General features: G+C 39.0%; 1 protein-coding gene across 1 annotated transcript; it reads left to right on the top strand.

Annotated features, from left to right (window-relative positions):
• Positions 1–3472, top strand: LOC119785813 (ras-related protein Rab-25-like). Its single transcript, XM_038288635.1, has 5 exons — positions 1–281; positions 773–968; positions 2561–2754; positions 2825–2905; positions 2989–3472. Exons 1-5 carry the CDS (start codon positions 245–247, stop codon positions 3114–3116), a joined length of 636 nt encoding a protein of 211 aa, XP_038144563.1. The 5' UTR covers positions 1–244; the 3' UTR covers positions 3117–3472.
• Positions 3473–18184: the final 14712 nt, after the last annotated feature.

An 18184-nucleotide genomic window follows, 5' to 3' on the forward strand; every position in this document is an offset into this window, starting at 1 on the left:
GCCCTCCTTTGGGTGTCAGCTGATGAGCAATCAGGAGTCCTGCTTTTTCAGTCTTCAAATGGGAGCTGCTTGAATAAAGAACAGAGATTGCTTTTATTTCTTAGATTTTTTTCCCTGCTTTTATATTAAATCCGAGAGAATACTTTCGCTTTCTGTTTTCTTTTTTAATATATCCTATATATTCCCAAAGTGGCTTCTGGATATTTATCAGGAGGAAGAGTGACCCATCGCCACTGAATGCAGCATGGGCTCTGATGATTCTTACAACTTTGTCTTTAAAGGTAAGCCATTTTTACTTCAGTTATAATAATAAAAGAAGAGAATTACAGATAACCTCTGAAGGTAGAGCAGAGTTTAGCTGAATGCTGCTGCTGCTTTTTCTAAGAAAGAAAATGGAGCAGAGAAATAAGGAAGTGAATACTGGATGTGTATTTACATAATCTATATGACCTTTGACCTTCTGGATAAATGTGTTCTTATACTACCCATGTAACCAAGATGATTATATGCAGTGTATCCTAGTATTTCTTCTGAGAGCAGCAGTGATTTTCTACTTCCCTTATTCCAGACTGAAGTCACACTCAGTGTAGATGTGCCACGTTGGTGTGATGTCACACTGTCAGGCATCCAGTGAGTGTGACAGAAAGTCTGCAAATGTAAGATTAGATAAAGGCTATCTGATCCATTTTGGTTTCAGGAAACATACGGTTATATAAATGTCTTCAATTAATCCTAAAATAAGCTAATAGGAACTTCATTGCATACTGTGTAGTGGTTCTGATAGGGGAGTCCGGTGTGGGAAAAAGCAACCTTCTGTCCCGCTTCACCAAGAATGAGTTCCTTCACGACAGCCGCACCACCATCGGTGTGGAGTTCAGCACACGGACTGTTCAGCTGGAAAACTTCACCATCAAAGCCCAAATCTGGGACACAGCTGGGCTGGAGCGCTACAGGGCCATCACCTCAGCGTGGGTACACACACACACAAACAAACAAACTTGTTCTGCTATATGTAGTGAGGACCATGTGTTGACTCTCAATGACTGCCATTGATGTTCAGTCATTTTCAACTCTTTCTATGCTCTAAAATTAATCCTAAACCTAACCATTACCAATGCATCTACCTATATCAATCTAACCCTAACCCAATTCCCACCTTAGCCCTAAATATCTAACACTAGCCATTACAAAACTCTACCTAACCCTAACCTAAACTGAATTCACACCTTAGTCCTGAACCTAACCCAAATTCAAAGAACACACACCCATCTTTGTATTTCTATCCATATTAAGACTTTAAATTGACTTAAACCTATTTTATTTTTCACATTTTTATATAAACCTGACATATACCCTAACTTAAACCTAAATTGAATTCACACATTACCTCTAAACTGAGGTTAAAAATGGGAGTCCTCCATATTAGGACGAGCCTTTGGTCCCCATAAGGCCTGTTGGTCCTCAGAGGGTTAATAGATATACCAAAATTGGTCCTAAATAGGTAACATAAACAATTATACACACTCACACACACAGACAAGATTAGTAAATCTGAACAGTCAAATGGACAGAATAATAAAGTGAGCAGCTAATTTCCAGCTCATGTGTGCCGCTTTCAGTAACACTTAGCTTTTATTACCAGCTGCACCTCCTCTGTACTTATCACACCTTTTTTTAAATGCAGCTCCTTGCTAAAGGCTCCCCACCCCTTCAAGATTTCCACATCTTATCAAATTACAACCACAAGCTTCTAAGCATTTTATGTAATAGGCAATGGTAATTAAATGTGTGGAATTATTTAGACCTCTTTGTTATGATACCCTTAATCTCCAGTTTAACCTGCTGCCTTCAGTTTTCAACTACACTTGGAATGTCTCCTTTTTTACATTCACCACCTATTCAACACACTTTAAACAAACGGCTGAACTCCCTTTAAAGGATTCTGTTCAGCTCTGAAAAAAAAGAGTGGTAGCAATCCATACATTTGAATCTGCATTTCTTCTTTTAAAGTTGCATCCCTGATCTGAACAATTTATGTGTACACCTGTGCATTTTGAAAGACCACAGTGGTTTAAGGCATTTGTTAGGAAAAAGCATCAGGAAGATCAAGGAATGCTGAGGGTAGGTCATGGTAAAAGTTATGGAGAAATTTAAAGCAGAGTTTGATAATAATAAAATATCGCTCAAAGGTGGTTTGCTTAAACTTGACATTGAATTTCAGTTATCATGCTAGTCACTGTTTAAAGTCAGTTACAGGAAGTTTTAGCCTCCATGCTAAATCCTTTGGCAGGTGGAAAACAAACACTACAAATGGGACAACGTTATAATGCACCTTTCTTCTTGACATGGCAGTTTTCACCCTCCCTACTGGAAACATGTCACACTTTTTGGATTTTTATTTAAGAATAATAATACATAGTTTATCCTTGGGGAGAAAATAAACCAGAGTTGATTTTAATTAGACATAATTTCAGAAAATGAAGAGAGGAAAACATTTTTTAACCCGCAGTTACTAATCCAAACAGTAAATTTAAACTCTGCTGCTCTTTGGTTGGTCCAGATATTACAGAGGAGCGGTTGGAGCGTTGTTGGTGTATGACATCAGCAAACACCTGACCTATGAGAGTGCAGAGCGATGGCTGAAGGAGCTGTATGATCACGCAGACCCTCACATTGTGGTCATGCTAGTGGGAAACAAGAAAGACCTGGAGAACCTCAGGACCGTCCCCACAGAGGAGGCCAAAGACTTTGCAGGTAAATTTAGACGTGTTATTATGTGCTGCATGGATTTTAGTTCAATAGTAAACCATTTTTGCCATTCCAGATAAGAAAGGCCTCATGTTCATGGAGACATCAGCGTTGGACTCTACAAATGTAGAAGCTGCTTTCAACGAAGTCCTCACAGGTAAAAAGAGATAACTCTACCGCATCTGTAATTTAATGTACTGACAGCTTAAGATGCTACCTTAAAATGTTTGGTTTCTGCAGCGATTCACAAGAAGGTGGCGAGCAGAGAGGTGACCCGTGGCTCCATCAGTGCCGTGACCCTGTCCAGTCAACTGGGTGCTGCAAGAGATGCTCAGGAGGAGCGGAAAGGCTGCTGCAAGAGCTCCTAATGGACTGACTCCCACTCTTAGACAGATTTGTGTTGAGCCAACACCATGCTTGACTGAAGTTAAAGCTCAGCCTCTCTGTCAGTCTGATAGTGAGGCACTGCAGTCTGTCATAGACCTTTTTTTTCAATACGGAAACTGTACAGTTTTTAGGTCATTGTTTTAATGCTTAGATATTAAGTGAATCCATATTTTATAGTCATATTTCATATGTAGTATTTCCTCTGTGGGTTATTGGGAAATTTTACTTTATTTGGTTCTATTTTTCTTTCTCTGTGTGTTTTAAAATCTGCTTTGCAAAGTTGTGTTGTTTTTTCTAAAAGGGAGAATTTTGACTTGGAATAAATTATTTAAATGTTTCTCTTTATGTTGGACTTATTTAAACAAAGATGGTGTTAAAATGGATGTGGCCTATTTTTGGAACTGGTGTTCAGTAGCGGGGACCCCACCTTGAGCACAACTCCAATCGCCTGGCAACCGCTGAGCCTTCCAAACTTTGCTCTCATCCATGTACCACTGCTCATCAGAGACTGAGGACTGTCCATACATTTTCTGCTCCTTCCATCATTTGGAAGAATAGGGGAGAGGCGTGAAATCCCTGTTGCTTAAAGTCCAAAGTGGAATTTCTACAATCATTTATGATTTATAAACCATTGTGATTGATCACAGAGTCACAGCAGTCATCTTGCAGGACATTTTACAGCACATAATGCTTTTTTCTGCTGACAAGCTTTTTGGAGAGGCTAATTTCATTCTCCAACAAGACTTGATTCCTGCCCACTTTTAAAAATGTGCCAAAAGCTGGTTCAATGACTGTTGTGTTCCTGTGTTTGATTAGCAAACAAACTCACCTGACCAATAAGCCGTGCAATTATATAGAGTATTGCTAAGCGGAAAATAAGATATACCAGACCCAGTGATGAAAATCATCTGAAGGTCATTATTAAATCGATTTGAAATTTCCAAATTAAAAGAAATACATTATTGACATTTATACATTTAATAAATATCTTAATTTCACTTTTCTACATCAATTAGTGACTAAATGATTTTAATGATAATTTTCAGTTCATATAAAAGTTTATTTAGTTCCTTGCTCATGTAAAGTAAACTACAGTTTTACTTTTAAGGCCTCACAGCTAAAAACATTATAGAAACTGCCGTCATGACTTGAGTAGTTAAAGGTGTTGTGTCACCACTCAGCCTGCAGATGGTAGTACTGATGTTGTAACTTTTGCTCCCCCTCAATAATATAAAATCCATTCTTAGACTGGGTGCTTTGATGTGAAATGTGTGTATGTGATGTTTAATAGATCTGCCCACTTTGGATGTGACCATGCACTCTCATATGGCACAACTGAGAGAATATAAATCTGCATCAGCACTGTTTAATGACATGCTGGACACTTAGAGCCTCTATCTCTGGCTTGCAGATGTGCACATGCTGCTGTACTGTGGTGTGAGTGTGTCTGCTTGTGTTTGAGGCACAGCTCCCTCCAACCAAGGTTCCTCTGATGATTTTGTCACAGTAGAATTACCACAAATGCACAGTTTTATTAACCCTCTCTTGTGAAATTATGATAGGAAGTCTCTGGTGCAGGCAGTAAATGTTTAATTATATTCTCTAAAGGAAGATACGTTTATGGGCTTGGAAGGGAAAGACATCTGGATTAATTATCTATGCAGGTTGAGAGTATGGTCATGAAATCTGGGAGTAGTCGGGGAGATGAGTTCGACCAAAAAAAGGTAAATTTCTCCGGTTCTAACAAACACATCCTGACTTGTGGAAGTATTGTTCCTTGCTACAAAGCAACCAGTTCACTGAAGTTGGAAATAATTGAAATCAGAGCATACGTGAGACAGCTGTTAACTCCATGGTACTAGACATGTTTAACTTGTAAAAGTGAGTATTAGAACGAGACTTGGATGTCAGAGACCCATCACCCCTGACCCCAGCACAGATCTGTTTATCTGCCATTTAAAATTCCTTTGCCTCCAAGCGCTTTCCGTCTCTGAAGGGATTAGAGTCTTATCTTCCAGGAATTTACAGCTGCAGCGCCACATCTGCAGGGATTAAATTTTGATATTTTTATTTTTGGTAGACATTTGACCCTATAAAGGATCCTGCTTTTGAAATTTCTCATGTTGCCCTTTGGTTTAATAAAGGTTTCTATTGTTTTTCTTGTGTTTGTGTTCAATTGTCATTACTAGTACTAGTTATCACAGTATCACCCACAAACTTAGTGTACATTGTTTCATGGCTTACAGTTTCGAATAGGTTTTATGAAAAACTCAGACTTTGATCTAATTGAATGGAGTTTCATGTAATAGTTTCAGTCCATAATTGTGACACCGAAGGAACTATATAGGCAAGTTATTCAAACATTTTACATAAATAAATCTATAAAGCGTAGCACCCATTTCTATTTAAATCTTTTTCTCTAACACCCATACATACAATTAATTGCATACAGTTCCCCATAGTGTTGCATGGTTGCTCTCCACTGGTCTTAAACTTCCACAGATACATAGTTTTGAAACTCTTCTTTGTCAAATAGCATAAGCTCCTACATACTTAGCATAGAATAGAAAAGCCCACAATGGGGAAATTCTGGTGTTTACAGCAGCAAAAATATTATAGAAAGATGGTCACACAAATGTGGACCTTAGATTGAATTGAACATCTTAATAGAACATCTGATAGGAAAAATTGTGTCATCTCGATTTAGGTCTAAATTTCTAAATTCCCTTACAGCTCTTCCTTTAAATTCAATGTTTACTCTCTTTCCTCTGTAGGAGCCTCTCAGAGGTTTGCTCTATTGATTTTACCATTAATTCCCATAGAGATATGCTGCCACCACCGTGTATAAAAGTGGAAAAGGTGAATTCGGGGTCATTTGTAATGTTTACTTTCTATGTCTCAAAGCATTTTGCTTAAAAAATAATCAGAACACTTTTTTAACCATGTTTTCTGTTAACAGCACATGGCTTTTGGCAAACTGTAAATGTGACTAATATGGCATTATTTCAACAGCTGCTTTTTTTTCTTACATCTTGCCAACAAAGGGCAAGTTGCTCAGCAGGTTGGTTTAGGGACACTGACATGTCCTATGAGGCTTGCTGGTGTATGAATCTCTTCATGTTTTCTTTAAATAGACTTAACATTTCCCTGTGAAAGTCCAGAGGGTTTTCTTATTTATACCTTATACTTTAGAATTATCTAAAACTTTACTTTTGACTCGTTTTGGTTGTTTTTATTTACACCGTGTTTTTTTTTCTTTCAATAATGTTCTCTTACAGACATCTGAGAAGTCACAGAACAGCTTGATTTGACTGCTGCAGTTACATACAGGTGAACCCAATTTACTAACAATGTGACTTAGACAAAATTGGTTTTGATGGATTTTATCTAGGGGGAAACAGATGAAAAAGACACCCTACAAATACACATTACACTTTTCAGCTTTGAGCTAAAAAAAGGGGCAACAACAAATAAAGAGTTCTTATATTTAGCTATTAGAATACTAGTCTTTTTACATGTGGCAGCCATATTTAATTTTCATATTGAAGCCATATTGAAACCAGCTGTTTTTTTTTAATGATTGTTGCTTTTTCCAACGGGTCAAATAGTGTTTAAAAACATACTACTAGTTGCAATCCCATGAACAGATGTTAAGGAAGATATTTGTTTGCAGTATTTCTTTTATCTGTTCAAGAGCTGATTGTTTTTTTTTATTTTGTTAATATTTTGCTTGTTAATATCTGTACAGTATTCTTTTTTTATCCCACCTGAGGGGCTTCTCTTTTTTTCTTCTATAGTAGAGCTTTTTTTCCCAGTTTGATTTCTTTTTATATGATTTTGTGTTCTGTGCAACTTTTTTTTTTCTTCTTTTAAACCTACTGTCACAATTTAATTTCCTCACTGTGGGGCAATAAAGGTATTTGTTAGCTCTCAGCATGTACTTCTAAGGTGTACTTCAGTGGGTATTTCAGATTAATTTTCAAATTTAGGCCATTATTTTTTTCCATGTCAATTATATAAAAATAGCTCATAAATTATTTCCATAAATTGTTTCTCGGGCAAAGATTAGTACCTAAGGCTTTGAAAAATAGATATTTCTTCCCAGAATAATTTTTTTTCCATTTTATTTTTTTGCTTTCCCCTTAAGATTTTTTAATCTTTGACTGCTATAAGATTTTCAAAGCGTGACAACTTACGCTTTAAAACAAAAATTTTAATTGTGAGATACTTTTATAAAGACAGAAAATTGACAGTGATTTTTAAAACTTCTGAACTTAAATATTTACAGTTCTAAGAATGATATCTATGGTATCAGTCATTATTATGTGGAAAAAAGATAAAGAAAAACAAAAAAGAACAGAGTACCTCTCTTTCATATTTAATCCAATAATTTTATATCGTATTTTGTCCAGCAAAAACATAACCAAATGGCTGTCTGCTTGGAGAGAGGATAAAAAAAAAGCGATTGAGCTCAATCATTGTTGATCAATTAACTACACAAATATAGAATACATTCACAACTTTCATTGGAATTATAAGAATTGTTGAACAAAAGTAATTCAATTCCAGGTTAAACATTTCTCAGTTAAAAATTGTTAACCAAGAATGTGAAATCAAACCAAAGTAAATAGTTCCAATTGTTGACAGAGAAGGAAAAAGACAAAAGTTTTTAAAAACCATTACCAGAAAAAGAATATGTCACAGTTTGGAATGAATTTTAATCTTAAGATCTAAAGTTAATCTTAAAACATCTGGAATAAGTTTTAATTAGGTCTAAAGATAATTTGGAACAATTGGAATGTGTTTAAACCAATTCAAAATTCAAATCAAAGAGATAGGGTTAACCCTGTAGCGGTCTCTATGCTGATCCTTAGCTCTGTGACTCTAGTGGAAGGAGAAAGCTGCATCCTGCAAACCTCAGAGAGAGAAAGATGCAGACAGCTTGTTCTGTGTTGTCTGTTGTGGTCATTTTAACTTCTTAGGAAGCAGCTCTTACTTACATTGAATCAAACATTGAAGAAGCGAAGCCTCTCTTCTGCAACCCAATGCGGGGCCATGGAATAAAGAAGGCTCTGCTTTTTGGGAGGAAGGTTTTATATGGACGACCACCTGGGGATCCCAGGATGTACAGCTTGTCACACAGTTTTACCGGTCCAACATTCTTATACAGTCCATGCTCATATTCCGTTTCTTATTTATATTTAACACATGATTGTAAATTATTTTTGATTCAGGCAAAAAAAAAAGAGATCAATATAAATCTTACAACTAATGCAGAATGGCATGTGGTAATGGTAATGTCATGTGTCATACAGCTGGAGAAGTTCTGATCACTCGTGCAGTTATTTTGTCCTTCAAAATCTCCTTAAGAAGATCTTAAACCATTGTTTAAAAACCATATAAAGTTGGTCTTTATAACCAACGGTCCTATCCACTTTAGAGAAATATTTATTCACTAATAAGAATATTTATAAGACAGCAGCGGGGACACATTTTGAATGGTGCTAAAATATTCAGTGTGACTTAAAGCATTGGAAACAAACTGCATTCCTCAAACCCTCCTCAGGAACATGGCCATGAAATAGTCCAGAAGGGATGGACTGAGATTAGCCGGGCAATCCTTGAGTCCAAACTAGACCCTGGATAAGTTCAGTCCAGAGATTTTGCAAGCAGGCTAATCAGCTGAAAACTAAAGAAACAAAATCTAGTAATTGTTGACAGGCCAGGCAGCTGTGAATGTGAATTACTACAATCTGTAGTGATTACCAAACCGCACAGAACACCTGCACGTAAGCCAACCGCAGAGTGCTGCTCTTTTCTCAACTCAGAGGTCACTGTCTCACTTTGGCAGATATACTGAAGGATCAAGTTAAAGCTGACAGATTTACATTGCAATACTGCATCCAGCTCTGTGAGTATAGGGCTCTGGCTGTAATCAAAAACACATGAAGGAAGCCAAAGTCCAAGCACGAGCGCGTGACAGGAGCCCCTATCCTCCTGAATCTGTCAGCGCACATCAGCTAAAAGTGTGCTGATTTCAACATTTCCACGTCAGCTCACAATATTACAGAAATAGAGCCAAAGTCATTGCACGCTGATCGCCATGGTGATGTTGTTATGGAGACTAATCAAAGAAGAGGTGAGGTGATGGGTGGCTGTGTGTGTTCAGATTGTAACACTGCCACAAAAAAAAAAAAGGAAATGGCAAACAAGCTGAGAGGCTGATTATCGCCCGTTTGCAGATTGCAGACAAAATGTTGAGTGTGTGTTTATCACTCTTGCATGAAAACTGAAAGCTGTTTAGTCTCAGCTCAGCTTGTTATGACATTAAAATGGGCTTAAACCAGTTTCCATAACAGTTTGTTTGTACATTTGTCTGCCACCTTGTGTTTGGCTGAAACAACTTGCTCGTCACAGCATACATGCCCACTCAAGTCAATTAACTCCCTTTGAGAACGTCTTGTTTCATAACAAGGCCTGTGGTGTTTCGCTTTTCACATTCAAAGCCCTGCTGATGTCACATGGCTCCTTTACAATTTTCAATCAGACATGTTGCCAGTCATCAACAGATCCAACAAGCTCGGTCTCTGCCCGTTTCATGCCTGTAGCAATGACATCCACAGAGGTTACCTGTGAGGCTCTGTTGTTAGATGGACAGAGAACAATGAATGGAGAGCATAAAGAATACTCTCACCTGAAACCTGACTCTAGGAAAAGCACAAAGCCAGAATTTTTTTTGACATCATAGCTCTATTGCCACATTGATGACTATAAGAAATAGTAACTTTTGTCAAATTCTAATAAACGGCATTAAAAAAAAAATTTGATAGATAAAGAATCAACTAAGGGTGCAGTTATTATGCAGACAGGAAGTAAATAAGCACTGAGGTGGTAGCTAATCTAGTGGTTCCTAGAATTTCTAAAAGTATAGTATAGTAGAGGAAGATCTTTTAGTTATCTGGCTCCTCTCCTGTGGAACTAACTACCAGTTTTAGTCAGCGAGGCAGACATCCTGTCTACCTTTAAGGGTAGGCTTATAGCTTATAGTTAGAATGGCACAGGTTATCCAATGCTATCTCTATAGTTATGCTTCTATAGGCTTAGACCGCTGGAGGACATAAGGACCCCGTTTTCATCACTCTGCTTCATTCTTTCTCTATAATTCCACTCTGCAGAATTTGTTAGTTCAATCTCTAATGCTATGCTCTCTCTGCTTTTTCTCGTAGTAGCTTCATTTGGTCTGTTCCTGTTTGGCTGTGACACCATCCTGGGGAGGGGTGTCGGCTGTGGTGCTGCCATCAACACCATTATTTATAGATGTTCAAGCTCTACCTGTTTTTCAGTGTAGTCCTGTTTCTCTGGCTGTAACTGGCTGGATGTGCTCTCTTTGTCCACTGACGTGGGGCTGGCTTGTAGCTTGTCTGCCTGGAGCTGGTTGACAGCTACCCTTTGTATCTCTGCTGGTTTCTATATGTTCCCTTCTGTCTCCTTGAACCCCAGTCGGCCTCGGCAGATGGCCCCTCACACTGAGCCTGGTTCTGCTGTTTCTTTCTATTTAAAGGGAGTTTTTCCTCTCCACTGTTGCTACAAGTATGATTGGTATGAGAGATTGCCTTCGAGTCAATGAGTCGATGCAATCAACTGGTTTTCCTTAGATAGAAAACCTTGAATCAATTTGAGTGTATCATCTGGTTGAATTGTCTTTGCAAAGTGCCTTGAGATGACGTGTTGGGAATTGGAGCTATATAAATAAACTGTATTGAATTGAATTAACCTCTGTTTGTTCTTGTTTCTGAAGAAGCTAGCATTAGCAATCCAGCAGAGCTAGCTTTAAAAGGAAGCTGGAAAAGGAGCCTTTTTAGATTACAGATCTAGGGCGTGCAGGTGGAGCAGTGGTTAGCGCGCACATCCCATGTACTGAGGCCTTAGTCCCCGACATGGGCCGATCTGGATTCGAATCCCGCCTGCGGTCCTTTCCGCATGTCTCTCCCCCTCTCTCATGCCCCCTTTCCTGTCAGCCTACTGCGAGAAAAACAAGCCCCTAGTGCTGTAAAAAAGTACAAATCTAGTGCTAATTGATTTTCATTGTGTGCTTCAGTCTTTTTTTTTTGTATTATTTTTTGGTTTTATTTCATTTTGTCTGCATGGTTACAATTCAAGCAGTTGTTGTTGATTTAAGAAATTCTGATGATCAACAACAATTAGACGAATGTTCAACTACATTCAAAAGTACAATTTTTCTTACATTTATTTTCTGAATATTTGATGTTAGACTTTTTCTCTATTGGTTTTTGTCCTTATTTCCTGCCTTATCTCAGGATTTTCCAAATTAAGCTACTCCAGTTGTGTCAATGCCTACCCACAAGCATAATTCAATGCAAATGTAATTATTAACCAGTCTGTGGCGGTAAAGAGAGAGCTGAGCCAAAAAGCAAAGCTCTCGATTTACCGGTCGATCGACGTTCCTACGCTCATCTCTGGTCAAGAGCTTTGGGTCATGACCACAAGAACGAGATCCCGGATACAAGTGGCTGAAATGAGTTTTCTCCGTAGTGTGTCTGGGCTCTCCCTTAGAGATAGGGTGAGGAACTCAGACATCTGGGGAGGACTCAGAGTAGAGCCGCTGCTCCTCCACATCGAGAGGAGCCACTTGAGGTGGCTTGGGCATCTGGTTAGGATGCCTCCTGGGCGTCTCCCTGGTGAGGTGTTCCAGGCATGTCCCACTGGGAGGAGGCCCAGAAAACGCTGGAAGGACTATATTTCTCAGCTGGCCTTGGGATTCCCCCGGAGGAGCTGGCTCAAGTGGCTGGGGAGAGGGATGTCTGGGCTTCCCTACTGAAGCTGCTACCCCCCCGACCCGACCCCGAATAAACAGAAGAAGATGGATGTAATTATTAAAACTAATGTCCACATTGTCTGATGTAAGTACGATGGTGTTCTCCGATTTCAATCCATGATATCTACCTGCTGCTCTTTGCTTCTGATCATTCATTTCCTTTTTTATAAAAGTTAGAGGGTCTAAATGACACTTGAATCGTAATAAAGGCAAACTAATGTGCAATAGAAAGTTTTAACATAGTTATTTTCTGGCTATTTCACAATTCACGTAATTTTTAAAATTAAAAACCACTACCAAGAAGAACAAATAGTGTAGATATGCAATAGTGGAAGTATCACAATTTAAAATTGTCTAAAATGGAACCATAAAGTTGCCAAATTATTGGAATGAGATTAAGACATGAATAGATGAACCAACCAAATAGACTAAACAATATTGTTTTCTCATAGTTCTACTAGAGCTGAACTATTGTTTTTCTTTTTCCTTTATTATTTTTGTGCTCTGCTAACCATTTGAAAAATGTATTCTGTATTTGTTTTTCAGTTCTGATGCTGCATTTTGAGCGTAAGTGTTTAAATTACTTTGTTACCATCTGAACAAAGTTTAACACCAACCAACCAGACATGTAAACTAGAATATGTTCCCCAAAGCTCAGAAATGTTTGTGTCTTAAGGCCAAAACCTGTTAGAGAAACTACTAAAGGACATACAAACAAAATACAAACTGCATGGCAATACTTTCAGAAAATAAAGCGATGGTAATTGAATCTATGAGTAAATACTTCCATGTCTGTGTTACTCCCTTAACTTTTCCTGCATGTGGCTCCTGGATGGAAGTGCAGTCCAGACAAAAAGCCTCTGTCTTGAATTAACAATACTATTTTTGCTGAAGACACAATGGTTTTGCTGATGTGGTTTTACTGAGAGCATATGTTTGTGTAGCCAAGTAGTTCTTACCTTAGATATAAGATCAATTTTCCAGGAATATTTATTGTGGGCATTTAGGTGTACTTGTGGAGAGCAGTCGACTGGTTCTCTTCTTGTTTTGGACTAAGGTTCAAATTGAGTTTAAGTTGTGTTTAGGGTTAGGTAGGAGTAGGAGTTAAGGTTTGGGAAAATGTCTGGGTTAGGCCATAGAAATGATTGGAAGTCAATGAAAAGTCCCCATAATGGTAGCATGATATAAAGGGTGTGTGTTTGGGAAGAGGGGGGTTCATTTAGAAGCTAGCAGGTGTTAAACTGACAGCCTTAGTGAGATCTCTCCCTGGAGTTTTGTATTGTGGGAAAACATGTGTTGTTGTTCACATTCTTTTTAGGGTTCGAGGACATGAAGATTAACTGAGGCTGTGTTACCAAAACGGAAATTACATGTGGACGTTTTTCATGTGCACGCAGAAGTCCAGATGGGAAGCCATTACTGAATGCGTCCTGTCCAGTTTCCTCTGTATGCTTTGAATGTTAAAGGATGCATCTAAAAATACCTCCGGGCTGAAAGGAAAAGAAATGAAGATGGGAAAATCATTTACAGAAGTGCAATAGGAACAAACAGAGTAACCTGGAGGCCAGGACTGCAAACTCTTAGTTGCTCAGGCTTATTTATTTCTAAACATATTCCTCTCATAAACAAAACATAAAAAACAACCTGCTCTGTCTGACGTTATGTACAAATAGAACGTGATGGTTCAAGAGCACTGACTGTGACTGGAAGGGGATGGAAAGGTCATTATGGGGGGTGGGGGTGGGGTGGGTTGAAGGAAAAAAAAGAAAACAGAGAATAATAATGATGCAGAATTCTTTAATGAAATAAAATATGTTTTTTTTTTTTTTTTTTTTACACGTAAGGCAATACTTCTTTTCTCTATTTTCAGCTTGCTTATTTATTGGTCCATATTTTCATATATATGTCTTAATCCTAATAATTTAATTTTGCCCTATTTTGATAGTTAAATTCTATCTTGTCAGTAAGGGAAGGACTAGCCTTTTTCAGCTATGGCAAATATTGTGCAGCATCATGGATGGCACAGCACCAATATATTCTTCAGATGGAGAGAACAGATCTTTTCTCTCTCATTAAAAAAACAGAAAAAAAAAGTTTGCAAAAAAAGTTAGGCAAGTCTTAACTTCTGCATTTTTTCATTAACTTCTGTTAATGAAAGAATGAAGCCAAATGCATTATGAGTCAAAAAAGCACCTAAAGAGAAAACAGACAGCCTTCACAGTTTTGCTAATGTGTACAAGCCCTTCAGTAAAATGAGACCAAATAAATCTGAATTAACATGTAACAAGTGGGAGGCAATCTAAGATCAGAAAAAATACAAGTAAATCTAATAATTTGGTTGGGTAGGCTTGCACATCCTTAATTCAAAACTTAATAAAAAGACATTTTGATTTGATCACAGCACCCAGTCTGTTTGATGAGAAGCTTAACTGCATGACACATCTTGGCTTGGCAATATTCATCTTTATATTTACAACACTCCACTTAAATAGATTTTCGGGATTTGTGCTCCACCCAGCCCCCTTCAGGTCACAGCATATCTAAAAAGTCTGTCTGGGACTTAAAATCATTTAGCTTATACAGGTCAAGTGAAGCCCTTGTTTAGATTATTTGAGGCGTCATTTGTGCTTTGCATACTGATTTTTTTTCTTTTTCCTGAGCTTTGAAGCAAAACCTAAACATCTTGTACCAAAACTGACTGGTATCTGGACCTGTTCAAAGGAAACATCCACTTAGGTCCACCTGAAGCTATCAAAAGTTCTCTAAAGATGCGTTGTGTATGAGAAGTGGTGAAGAAAACTTGATCAAACTACCAACTTGGAGACGGACTATATTTTGGAGCAGTACGTTCTTTTTCAAATAATGAACATAAATTTTTATACATACAAACATAACACTTTATTCTATAAAGAAATCTATAAAAATAAAATATTTGCTTTTGTTTCACAACATACAGTTAAGATATTGTACTTTGCTGTAGCTGGTTCTCCCTCTTTTGGCCAAAATAACTTGAGTGAGAAGTCTCAAAAGAAGTCTAGAAGCACAATGGCAGTAATGTCAAACGTAGATCTTTTGAGGAGGATTTTTCACCTCCTTCATCAGCCTATGTTGATGGAAGCTTTGTTGAGCCCAGTGGGCTGCAGCCTTATCAGTTCAAGCTGCTTGCTTTAGGGTGCTGACTCAGCAAGCCTGAAGCCTTTGTTAGCATGTGTCATGATCGGTTCTCTAATGGAGACCCAAAGATGCAGAACACCACAGACGGACACAGGATGAAAAGTTTAACAAGTTTATTTGCACAAGCACATAATATGCAGATGACTGGTTTGGGCCTGGAATCTGGTTTCACCGGAGTCTGCGTGAGAGACAACACAGTTAAGGACTGTTGACGGGGTTTTGGTTTCCAATGGTGCTCTGATAGTACCTTGAGGGTTCTTGAGGTTCTCCTTGGGAGAGTCACTGTTGGTTCTGGAGAAGGATGTGTTAGCAGAGTCCGTTAGCTGCTTCAGCGTCTCACGTCTTATTAGAACAGACCTTGGCTTGGGTTTCCTAGCTCTTGCCCAGAGCTGCTTAGAGGTTGACTGAGAATCTTCAGGGTTTGGCTCGGAGGGTCGGCTCGGCAGGTTAGCTCTTCCAGAGCTTTCACGGAGGAAGCACGAGTCACCTAGAGGCACAGAGACTAACGTTAGAATCTGACTCGGGATTAAGGACATGGAAAAATCACTGAGATCAAGGCTTTAGCGCTGACCAACTGGAACAACACTGCGGCGTTGAGGTAAGGTCTGAAGGCAGCTTAAGTAGTGGATCCTCTGATGGTCTTGATGAGCTGCACCTGTGCAGGAGGCTCCCTCAGAGGATCCACGGCGGACTCTGCTGGAGAAAAATGGTATTTTCTCCAGCTCCCAACAGCATGGCTGTGTTTGACTGATCACTACTAAGCATGGGTCTGGATAAGTCCTGTTATACCTGAACTCAGGGCCGGTGGGGACGAATCCCTGTATGCGTGACTTGGGGTTTACCAACATGTACCATATGGACTAACAGGAAAATTCAGCTGCAGAGTTAGAGATTCATTTCACCTGATGTGAGATGAATGTAATCTGTTTTTTTTTTCCTTTTCAAGAGGAAATATATTTGTGAATTGTTTGAAGAAAAAGCATTCTTTTTGTAATAGATCTTTCGGTTGCTTCATTATTATACTAATATTATCTTTTTAGCTTAAATGTGGTATGACATCATACGCCATTCATCTATGTTGCTCTCCAGTCTCTTGTATACGAGCTGGGCTAGCTGCTTGTGCATGTACATCCATATCCATCCATGTCTGCCCTATGCTACATCAGTGTAGCATAGTGTAGGAGCAACTAGCTTAGATTGCTTTGCATATACTGTCTGCTAACAGTCTACTAGCATGATTAACTGTGATCATACAGTCATGGCCAAAAGTTTTGAGAATGATTGGAATGTTAATATTTACAAAGTTTTCTGCTTTAGTTTTTATAATGACAATTTGCATATACTCCAGAATGTTATAAAGAGGGATCAGCGTAACAGCAATTAACTGCAAAGTCAATATTTGCCTAGAAAATGAACTTTATCCCCCAAAACTGATTTCAACGTAATTGCAGCCCTGCCTTAAAAGGACCAGCTAACATTGTTTCAGTGATTGCTCCATTAACACAGGTGTGGGTGGTGATGAGGACAGGGCTGGAGATCAATCTGTCATGATTAAGTAAGAATGACACCTCTGGACACTTTAAAACAAGGCTGGTGCTTGGCATCATTGTTTCTCTTCTGTGAACCATGGTTATCTCTAAAGAAACATGTGCAGTCATCATCGCACTGCACAAAAATGGCCTAACAGGAAAGAGAATTGCAGCTAGAAAGATTGCACCTCAGTCAACAATCTATCGCACCATCAAGGACTTCAAGGAGAGAGGTTCCATTGTTGCCAGAAAGGCCCCAGGGCGCCCAAGAAAGACCAGCAAGCGCCAGGACCGTCTCTTAAAAGTGTTTCAGCTGCGGGATCGGGCTACCAGCAGTGCAGAGCTTGCTCAGGAATGGCAGCAGTCAGGTGTGAGTGCATCTGCACGCATTGTGAGGCAGAGACTCTTGGAGCAAGGCCTGGTCTCAAGGAGGGCAGCAAAGAAGCCACTTCTCTCCAGGAAAAACATCAGGGACAGACTGATATTCTGCAAAAGGTACAGAGAGTGGACTGGTGAGGACTGGGGTAAAGTCATTTTCTCTAATGAATCCCCTGTCTGATTGCTTGGGACATCTGGAAAACAGCTTGTTCGTTGAAGACGAGGTGAGCGCTACCACCAGTCTTGTCTCCTGCCAACTGTAAAGCATCCTGAAACCATTCATGTGTGGGGTTGCTTCTCAGCCAAGGGAGTCGGCTCTCTCACAGTCTTACCTAAAAACACAGCCATGAATAAAGAATGGTACCAGAATGTCCTCCGAGAGCAACCTGTTCCAACCATCCAAGTGCAGTTTGGTGATGAACAATGTCCTTTCCAGCCTGATGGAGCACCTTGCCATAAAGCAAAGGTGATATCTAACTGGTTTAGGAAACAAAACATAGAGATTTTGGGTCCATGGCCTGGAAACTCCCCTGATCTTAATCCCATTGAGAACTTGTGGTCAATCATTAAGAGATGGGTGGACAAACGAAAACCTAGGAAATCTAACAAAATGCAAGCATTGATTGTGCAAGAATGGACTGCTATCAGTCAGGATTTGGTCCAGAAGTTGATTTAGTGCATGCCAGGGAGAATTGCAGAGGTCCTGGAGAAGAGGGGTCAACACTGCAAATATTGACTTGCTGCATTAACTCACTGTCATCAAAAGCTTTTGGTACTCATAATACGATTGCAATTGTATTTCTGTATGTGATGACAACATCTGACATACACACATGAAAACCTGATGGCAGCAGATCATGTGAAAATAAAATATTTGTGTCATTCTCAATACTTTCGGCCATGACTGTACACCATTTGATGCTAATGGTGGAACACATATAAACAGCATAACTACTAAGTTATTGACACTGCTAAAAAAAAGGGAACTTAAACACCATTTAAAGGAATAGTACACCCAAAACATGATTAGCCTTCATTTTCTACTCACCCCCATGCTGAACAACACTCTGGAGTACTTTTTTGATATCTCAAATGCATCTGGAGATCTGGGAGGCTTCTTGCTGTCTGCTGA

This window comes from Cyprinodon tularosa, unplaced genomic scaffold (assembly GCF_016077235.1).
Source record: "Cyprinodon tularosa strain WSP-4 unplaced genomic scaffold, ASM1607723v1 ctg26, whole genome shotgun sequence".
NCBI lineage: Eukaryota > Metazoa > Chordata > Actinopteri > Cyprinodontiformes > Cyprinodontidae > Cyprinodon > Cyprinodon tularosa.